Below are 10,155 nucleotides of genomic sequence, written 5' to 3'. Positions count from 1 at the left end.
TTCATACAGGGATGTATCCTGAGAGAGCATGCAAGAAAGTGTGAGGGAGCAGGCTACCTATAACCGTATATAATACAATATATACTATATATATAATATGTAGCATATGCTTATGTAATATGTTAAAAAAATATTTTATACAGTTATCTATGCATATTGAATTATATAAAAGTGATACATATAAACATATATGAAGTATGTCTATATATAAAAAAATATATAATATGTAACATACTATGTTCTATATTGTGTAGCATAAAGAGTGCATGTATATATACATGCTTTCATATGTGTGTGTGTTAGTACATGACTGACTACACATGTGGGGACACACACACACACGCGCCAGAGCTCTGCTCCCCTGAACTGATCAAATGGGGCCAATCAAACAGGGAGTAACAGCCTGTGCTGGGGCCACCACAAGTCCTGTGGCACCAGCCACCCCCATCGCAGGGTGGGGCCCAGCACGGAGACAGCCCAAGCTTTTATTTTTAAAAATAGATGGACAGACATATAATTAATTAACTCATTCATATATATATACACATGCAGATATGCACATACATGCGCGTGTGTGTGTGTATATATATAAAAAAAATAAATATGTATGTATACATATATATTTGTATCCATGTAGGGGGCATATATGTGTAAGAAGTGAGACGGGCAGAGAGGGTGTCTGTGTGTGCACGCGCACACGTCTGTGTGTCTCTCTATAGCTGTCCCTGTGTGTCTCTGAGGGAAGCACAGTTTGGGCCGTACTTGTGCATATTTGGGCCAAGCGACAGTGCAGTGTCTGTCCCTGTACCACAGGCGGGTTTTCAGTTTCACCGCAACAGTCCAGAGGAGGCGCGGTGATGCTGAAGGGGGAGGTGGGTGCAAACACCATCAGGACGGGCCACAGCAGCGTCCAAGGAGGGGGTTCCCCTTCAGCACCCGTGAGCAGCCCGAGTGGTCACCACCAATATACGTTCAATCAATCCAAAACTAGAGCAGGAAAATACACATGAACCAGCTGGAACAGCCGCAGGGACGGTGGTACCTCAGCTCCCTCCCAGCCAGGGAGGTGTCTCTGCCCCTTCACCACGGGGAGGGTGGTCGCAGGGCTCGAGAGGGCACAGTCTGTGCAGAGCCTGCCCTGGCCCAGCCGCGTCTCGCGCGCCCTTCTGCTCCTGCGTAGTGCCTCCAGTGATTGAAGCCAATGGAAACTTCAGAAAGGCCAGAGAGAGATTTTTTTTTTTTTAAATCCTCCCTTTACTACTCCCGCTCCCGCCCTCCACTGCTTACGGCCCCCGTGCAACCTCTCAGCATGATGGAGAGGTACAGCAGGGTCCCTGGTGAGAGCGGGGTACACCAAGGTCATGCAGCTATAGGGGTGGGGGTTTTTTGTTGTTTTGGGTTGGTTTGTTTTTTTTTTTTTTTCAGCAAGAGCTCGGAGAAGGGGTATCAGTGACAAGCAGCACACGACGCTCTGGTTTAAAACCATCTCCCACTCCCCGAGCCCTCGCCCGGCCCCAGCTCTTCATCTGGCATCTCTGGGTGATCCATCAGAGACGTGCTGTGATGCGCTGAGCTGCTGGGACCACGGTATCAACCTGGAGAGACTCAAAAGCTGCGCCACCAGCATTCGCTTTTTATTTTTTTCTTTTTTTTTTCCTTTTTATTTCAGGTTCTCGTTATAAATATTAACAAATCTGACAAAAAGTACACAGATAGGTAATACTGAAATACAAAAGTCTTTTTTTTTTTTAGGATGCAGGTAAGGACAGGTTCTGCAGCCTTCACATGGTAGCAAAACATCGGTATCAAACATTTCACGAAGGCCTGGCATGACGACCACCATTCTGCATGCAGCTGGGACGGACAGACGGACCGTCCGCTTAGAAAAAAGACGGGGATACAAAGTGAAGGGACCCACATACACACACACACACACACACACACACTCTCTCTCTCTCTCTCTCTCTCTCTCATCGTGTCCTACTCCACCTCGGGAATTTCCATAAACCAGTTTCATGGCGAGACTGAAAAAAATGGTGGATTGAAAATAACTTCGCAAGGAAAAGGGGAGGCCCTTTTGGGACCCAGAGCCGACCCCGGCGCTCCCGCGGCTCTCCTGGAAGCTCAGACCCAAACCAGGTTTTAAGGTGCTGGACCAGTGTCAGACAGAGAGGATTAACGGGAACATCCTACTTGACGCGCTGCCGGCACTCAAATAAAATCCATGCATAGCCGTAGAATGCATTACAAATATTAAGTTATTAAAAAAGCCCCTATGAACATCGGGTTTGTTTGTACGTATTCCCTCCCCCACCAATATCAAACAAGGTGTAACACGATCGTCACGTCGAAAAGTAAACGTGGGTTTCAACACGCGCGCGCGCACAGCACAGAAGCTGAGCCCGATGGGGAAACGGCAGCTCTTCCCTAAGAAATCATGGTTTAAAGGCTTCAAAAATTTCTGGCAGCATTTTTCGCAGAAAGTTTGAGCTCATCCCACCGGGCGCCGGCTCTTGTGCAAACACGACGGAGTCGTGTTTGCACAAGAGCCGGCGCCCGGTGGGATGAGAGCACAGGGACCGACCAGCGTGGGTCACGGAGGACGAAATCCGGGCTAATTATTAGAATATTATCATATTATTACTGTGCCGTACACAGAAATTTGGTTTGGATGCTGTTCGAGGCAGAAAATGGACCAACCTGATGGCTGTGTCGGAGCTGAGCATCTTCTGCCGGCAGCGTAAAGCACCTTGGTTGGGTTTTAGGTCACGGCACGGAATTGGAAAAAGGAGGAATAAGGGAAAAGTGATTAAAAAAAAAAATTAGCCTGAAAGCCAGCTTTGCTGGAAAAATAGCCTGGCTGGGTGGCTCCGGGCGGGAAGGCATGGTTTCATTAGGAGAGGGCAGCGTGAGGCTTCGCTGCTGGTCCTGGGAAGCAGGAACGTCCGGTGGCTTCGCTGAGCTTTTTGATTTTGCCCCCCACCCCCTCCATTCTACAAACGTGAAGCCGCCCGATCCCGGGGACCGCGAGAGGGAAGCTGGATCCCGGGGACTGCGAGAGGGAAGCCGTGGTCTGCACAGCGCCGTCAGCTCGCCGGCTAACTTCACACGGGGATATCGGAGAGGACGAGCACAACATCTCTGGAAGAAAAGCAAACAGTCTTCCTAGGTTATCAGAGGGGACACAATCATTCCAACGGAGGAGCTTTAAATGCATAAAAGACTGTTTAGGCCCAAACCACAGAGACTGACAAACCACCAGAAATATGGCACAATGGCCTTGAGGAAATAGTCCCAGGTTTCAGTGAACGCCTTTTGCTCATATTAGATACACAAACGGAGACTGATGCATTCATTTTTGCCACTGAATTGCAAGGCAGCGAGAAGGTAATTCAGTATAGCAAAGAGTTAGGAGAGGAGTCAGAACCGCAGTGCATGCAGGCGTGTGGTGTCCGTGTGCATGCACGTGCATGCTTGTGAGTGTGTGTGTGTGAGTGTGTCAGGGTGCAAAGAGGCATTCTGGAAAAGCCTTTAGGGGACGGGACCTGCCGAGCAGAGCGAACCGCCGCTGCTCTCGTCCCTGGGAAGGGCTTCCCTGCAGCCGGGCCATGGTGCGGGTTGTCCCACTCTCCCGGCTGCCCCGGTACCACAATCCCCCGTATCCAAAGCCGTAAACGAGAGGAGTCCAAAGGCAGTGGCCAACAGAGCTGTGCCCCCTCCGGGGAGCAGCTCCCGTGGGGCTCAGTCGCTGAGGACAGCCCCCGGCAGCTCGTTCGTTAGCGTGTGCCAGCGCTCGATTTTCTTGTCCTTGTTTTTCAGGCAGTCGAACCAGTGCTTCAGCCGCTCGCCTTTGGCATTGATTCCTAACACCACTCCACCTTGAGAGAGAGACAGAGAGAGGGAGAGGAGGGGGTGAGCATCAGCCCTGCGAGGGATGCTGAGGGGATGGCAGGGGACAGCGGACAGAGTGAGGTCATGCAGCCGCTCCCACGGCACCCGATGCCACAACCTGGTGTGACACACGGGCAATCACAGCCCGGCTTCCCCGGCCCCTCAGGGCTGTGGTCCAGGACCTGCCCTTGGCAGCTTGTTCTTGTGCCACGGGCTGGATGCTCATTGCAGTTGCAGCGACTGTGAGAGATACTGGGCACTTGCTAACAATAAATCACAGTGACCAGTAACAAAATCACAACAAGCCTAGACATCCAACAGCAATAAATGAAACCTCCTTGTTAAACCTGTTTTTTATTCAGAAGAAAAGATCTGAAAGAAGAAGGAGAGAGGGAGACACATCTTCTCCCTGCTTGGGTGCTCCTTGTGTGGGGCACATTTGAAGCGAGGAGCATTGGGGCTGGCTGCGGGAGAGGAGGGTTGGGGCAGAAGGGTGATAAAAGCAGTACAGAAACCCAGCAAGAAGGAACGTGGGGATGGAGAACAGACTGGGGGGATGCAGAAGTGCAGAAGAGCGGCAGATGAAAAAAGAAGAGGCACAGAAGGTGAAGATAAAAAAAAAAAAGAGGCTGAGGAGACGTTCTGGAGTTCCCCACTCACCTATGAAATCATTTGATTTCCCGATATCATAGTCCCACACTGTGACTTCCAAGGTCTTTTTTGCCAGGTCTCCGTGCTTTATCTCGTAGCAAAACTCCTGTTGGGGAGCAGAAACAGAGTCAGGATGAATCTGTGCCGGGTTCGGTGCAGGATCCTCAGGAGGCGGCTGGGGCTGTCCATCCTCCTCCTCGAGCTGTTGTTTTTTCCACCCACGGGGAACTCAACATCAATCCCTCACCTAATGAGGATGTTTGGGGTTTTTTTTCCCTTTTAAGTCCGAGGACTCAAAAAAACCCCCAGGAGAGAACCACAACCCACCTCATTGAACTCAGGGTTCAGTGTCTTCTTCTTCACCGCCGTCTTATGCTTTGATTTCTTGTCCTCATCTGGTTTCAAGTAACTGCAATGAAACCAACGCAGCACGGTCACACACAGAGCGAGGAAGGCAGGTAGGGCTGTCCGGGTCCCCCCCGGCAGCTCGGGCACAGGTGGGGGCAGCTGCAGGACCAGCTCCTAAGCAGAGGCAGGGTGAGATGGGCGGCTGAGTCCCCTCGTCCCCTCCCCTGCCAAAATGCTGGAGGTGGCTGGAAGGAAGCAGGATTTCCCCACCTTTGCACAAGAGGAGTCGCTGGCTGCCATCAGGGAGCACGACTATCCCATCTCCAGTCCCTAGGGGACACTGGCACTGCACACATGCTCCCAGCTCCCGAAATCAAACGCTCTCAGCCCAGAACCCGTCCAGAGCTGGGACCCTGCGAGGGGTCTGCTCATCCAGAGCCTCTCCAGGAGATAGAACCCACACGCAAGTGTGTAAGGAGGAGCAGGAACAAGTGCAACGGCCGCAGCTTCGTGCACCACTGTTTCCTCCAGATATTTTCCAGTGCGGCAGCAGGGCCGGAAAGCAAATGAGGTTGATGTGTCATCAAGCAGAGAGGGCACCTGAAAGCTGGGCCAGGCCAAAGTCAATCCGTCACCATTTTGTGTTGGTGCTGCTCCTTTAAACGTCAGTTCTGCTTCCTCGTTACAATTTCCAGATCTTGCTCATAATTAAAAAATTAGGGCTTGTACCGAGAAGCATCACTTGCCTATCTGCTCTCATTTGAACCCTGCAGATACCATCTACTGCAGATAGCACAAGGGGCACCTACAAAATCACTGTGTACAGCAACGGGAATCATGTTACTCCAGGGACTGAGCCTTCGATGAGCATTTAAAAAAGAGAGGATTTTTATGCAAACACCACTCCTCTCCTGCAGAACAATTAAATAGGAAGGTGAAACCATGCTGCTGATAAACTCCATCACTGGCCTCCCAGGCGCTGTTTATCCTGGCAGCTCTGCCTTAACAAATACCATCCCTGAAAGTGCCAAAGTTTGGGTCAGCACATTGGGGACAGGGAGGTGGGATGGGTGCAGGGGGGGCTGCCGGCCCTTCCCAGCCCTTCCTCACCATGTCCCCTGCTTTGCAGCGAGCGAGTTTGAAAAATGCCATTCACCCAAAAACCAGCGGCAACACAGGGCCCCGCACCAGCCCGGCTCTGCGTCAGCAAACCACTGCCTTCCTCAGCATCCCTTAATAGCCCCTGGATGAAACCGAGTTCCCTGAATCACTTGGGTGAGGCCAAGTCGAGCAGCCCATTATAGTCATTTTAATGGCTTTTCTTTGTTGGTTTTTTTTTTTTTTTTTAAATTCTGCTGGTATTTTTCAAAAGGAGGGTACTCCCAGTCATTTACATTGGAAAGTGTCAGCGGGACCTGTAAATGTGCCCTCAGCTCTGTTAAGCAGGCCCTGGAGCCACCCGAGCCACAGGCTGAGATTAAAGTGCTGTCTCACCTAATTACACTCATGTTGTAATTAGAGCTATTCCAAAGCCTGGGGTGGTGGCCCGGCTGCCAGGCTGGGAGTCTCCTCTCTCTTAGGGACACAGAAAGGGGGCGATTAATTGCCCATCCCTGGGTGAAGGGGACATCTGCAGCAGTCCAGGAGGGCCAGACCTGTCCCAGCAGCCATCCCCATCCCGGCAGAGATGGGATGAGCTTCAAGAGTGAAAAGGCTTGGGGTATCACCTGGAGAGAAAGCAAAGGTGCCCACAGGGGCTGAGCAGGGCCCAGGACCATCAAGCACAGGCATCGTCCTGCTTGGGAACTCGTTCCCACTTGCCCCCCCACCCGCTGGACTGGGGCTGTGCCATCAGCAAAACCCGACTGTGTCTGCCTGCTTTGGGCCACCAATTCTGTCCCCAGGGTTGCATCCCTGCCACAGACCCTCTTCCCCAGGCAAGGGCAGCACTGAGCCCGGCAGAGGGGCACCTCGACCACCCCGTCGCTGCTGAACCAATGGGGATGATGAGCTGTCCCGGTGTGGGGTGGGCACAGCCACACGCCACGGGACAGATCCTGCACCCACGTTACTTTGAAGGGCTGTAAAATAATTGCCGGGGAATAACACACTCCAGGCGAATGCAAGCTGCTGCCGTGACGCCCTCATTTGCATCGCCTAATGAGGTCAATTAATTCCCACTGCAGGGAGAGGCAAGAGGGGACAGCACAGCTTCATCGAGGGCTGGCAGCAGCAGTGTCTCACCCGGCCGCGGAGCAGCACTCACGTTTTGACGTAGGGGTCGGAGTAGCCGTTGGCATCCATGGCAGCCAGGTGGGCACAGCGGATGATGCCCACCAGCAGCCCCTGCTTCTGCGAGCTGTACTTGAGGGAGATGAGGATCCGGCCACGCTCCTCCAGCGACTTGTCCTCTGTTTTATCTATCTGGGGGAGGAAATGCACCCAGTTCGGGGGCTGCTCCGGGACACAGCCACAGCTGGACACCCACCTCCTCATCCCTGGTCACATCTGAGGGGTCAAAGTACCCCACGTGCCACAGGGAGAAGCTGCTGTATCTGCAGGCCCAGGGTGGGCAAGGCTGCTCTGAACCCCCCACTCACCGGCAGCTGCTTCTCCAGGCAGATGTTGAAGTTTTTGGTCTGGTTGGGCTTCAGTTTCTTCAGCGGGATCCGCGTCTCCCCAATGAACTCATTGTGGCGGAACTTGTCCTCGTCGCAGACCGAGATCCTGCAATGAGCACAGGGTGAGTGGGGCCATCAGGGAGAGGGGAGGCAATGGTATGAGGGAAGGGGCTGCCCCGTCACACTGCAGGTCCCCCCAGCAAGGGGATGACACTGAGGCCACTGTTCTCCCGGCCAGTGACGGGACACCTCCTTCGCAGGCAGCCGGAGGCCATCGATCCGCAGCTACAGCCTGGCCAGGGCAGCTCATAATGCTTAAATGTGACACTCAATATCTTGGTCTGCTTTACCTCTACAGCTGAGATTGGAGGCCGCTGGGATGGAGGGCAGGCCAGGTCTGGGGAAGCGGAGGGATGCAGAAGCTGCACTACACCATGTCTCCCAGCTCCATCACACAGCTGCCCCCATGGAGCTACCTGCATGCCCTGGCTGGGCCCCACAACCACCATGGCCATCCTTCCTGCTCAGACACCACCCTGGTCTGGGCTCCTGCACCCCTCGGGATGGCTGTCACCCCGCCGGGGACTGGTCTCCCTCCAGGGAGATGCTCATGAACCCTGAACATCACAACCCTGCGGTGCCGCGGTCACTGTGTCTAATGCACACCCCAGCCCAGGCACCATCCGAAAAGCAACCCGCGGCCTCACGCATTCCAGTGGCTCTTTTATTAAAACATCAAAGTCGTTGGTGACTAAAGCAAAGCTATTCTGAGCCATCACCAGCCCAGCTCCCAGCTGCATCCTGCCTAGATGAGGAGGCTCTTCCTAAACCTGCTCTCGGACTGTGTGGCCGGGAGAAGCGTGCCTCCCCACAGGGTTACCCATCCAAGGAGCTCGGGTGCTTTTCCAAGTGTGGCAGCTCTCAGGGCGTCCCCCTGTGCTGGGAACATGGCTGCCTGGTCTGGGACACAGGTCTTCCACCTCCTCTCCCACCACGCAGACAAGACTGGGAGGGATTTGCAGACCCAGCTTGTGAAAGGCATCACACCTCGGCCAAGCGAAGCTCTCCCAGCCCCGTGGGGATCCTGCGCAGGGCCGGGTCCTGGGATGCACCCCGTGATGGCAGCCTGCATCCGAGGGCAGTGACGGCGATGCTGAGCGAAGGCTGTTTTCCGTGCGAAAGCTATAAATGCCTTTCCCTGAGCTGGCAGCTAATGAGTCATTTCTCTGCTGCTTCCCAGCCCGCTCCGGGCGTCAGGAGAGACGACAGAAGAGCAAAGTTAGTGCTTGCAGGGAGCCTCCGCTCACAGCTTCTGAAATCCCAGAGAGGTGCCACACAGGGACTGTCTGGGCTCTCCATCCATGAAGGAAAGGAGTTTCCTTTCCCTTCCATTCTCTCCTTTCTCCCCTTTTAAAAAGTTTTCCTACAGTGTCTTCTTGTCCTTTTGCTGCCTGTTTTTTTCTCTTTCACCCATTCCTGTTAGTGCCCATTTTTCACGGACGGCACCTCTGCCTCCAGGGACTGAGCTCCACCTTGCCGGGTTTCAACAAACAGGACCCATTCAGGAGGGGTTAAAAGTAATTAAAGATAAATAGTGCCCCGTGATCCTGCATCAGAGTAACTAACTGCACACCACACTCCTGGCCTGCACAGTGTTTGGATGGTTTATCCATGGACAGTTTCTCTGCGGATGGTCTGACGACACTAAAGCTCACAAGTGAATAACAAGGCGGTGAGGAAGCCACGGAGACGGCTCAGTCGCACAGCGTAGGGACTGTCAGGGCTGAGGAGCGGCAGAGGAAGGAAGTTTGGAAAAAAATAATACAAGCGGGAAGACGGGGAATGCTGCTCTCCAGAAAACCGTAGCTGTATGCGGCGTTACTATAGATACCCATGGAAAAAACCACCCCACCACAACAGTAAAATCCTCAAAGAGAATCTCAAATGCAGGCACAGTATTTCCTATTTCCTTTCCTCCTCTCGCCTCTTTTAAAGAACAAAACTGAAAAAGGAGCAGCAGCAGCAGCTCCAGACACGAAGCGGTGCTTGCCAGGCGTGCACAACCCCACACCCATCTGGCCAAGGCTCTGGGGAGGGAAAGTGAGCGCACAGTGAGGAAAGCCGGGCTGGAGAGGAGAGAAGCGGGGCCCTCACGAGGAGCTGACAGCCAGGGGTCTATTTTTACACCCGGCAATTGCAGAGCGGTGTTGCCTCCTGCACACTCGGGGGAGGCGGGGTTCTCTGACAGTTTTACCTCTGAAGAACACGAGTAACAAGATCTTCCCCCGACAACGTCTAGATGTGCTCCAGAAGCACAACAAGATAAGGAATGCAACATCCCACTTGCTGTGAAGCCCCAGAACCACCCGGGGTGGGCAGAAGCCTGGGAAGGAAATGGCTGGAAAACTTCAGTGGTGGTGACAAGGCTGCCTGGGATGCCCCAGCGTGGCACTGCCACCGGGTCCACAAGCCTCAGCCTGCCACAGTGCTGCAGGGCCCCCTTGTCCCAGAGGAATGACAGCATCTCGGGCAGACCCACAGGTGCTGCATGATGGAGACAACCCAGCCTGGCACAGCGCTGGGGCCACGGCCGTTCTCCTTGTCCCCACCGAGATCCCTGGCTAATGAAAATGCTTATACAGAG

At 53.6% G+C, this 10,155-nt stretch overlaps 1 protein-coding gene across 1 annotated transcript in view; it reads right to left on the bottom strand.

Moving 5' to 3' along the window:
* Window positions 1-3,741: 3,741 nt before the first annotated feature.
* Window positions 3,742-10,155, bottom strand: part of DOC2B (double C2 domain beta) — a 33,669-nt gene continuing 27,255 nt past the window's right edge. Inside the window, exons 5-9 of the mRNA XM_074160473.1 lie at window positions 7,491-7,617; window positions 7,157-7,314; window positions 4,870-4,951; window positions 4,552-4,648; window positions 3,742-3,878 (exon numbers count right to left, since the gene is read on the bottom strand). Coding sequence (XP_074016574.1) covers window positions 3,742-3,878; window positions 4,552-4,648; window positions 4,870-4,951; window positions 7,157-7,314; window positions 7,491-7,617 — 601 coding nt within the window. The remainder of the gene's footprint in view (window positions 3,879-4,551; window positions 4,649-4,869; window positions 4,952-7,156; window positions 7,315-7,490; window positions 7,618-10,155) is intronic.

Source organism: Numenius arquata, chromosome 18, assembly GCF_964106895.1.
Source record: "Numenius arquata chromosome 18, bNumArq3.hap1.1, whole genome shotgun sequence".
In the NCBI taxonomy this organism is placed as follows: domain Eukaryota; kingdom Metazoa; phylum Chordata; class Aves; order Charadriiformes; family Scolopacidae; genus Numenius; species Numenius arquata.
The sequence above is the reverse complement of the archived record's forward strand: the minus strand, read 5'-3'. Positions and strand labels throughout refer to the sequence as shown.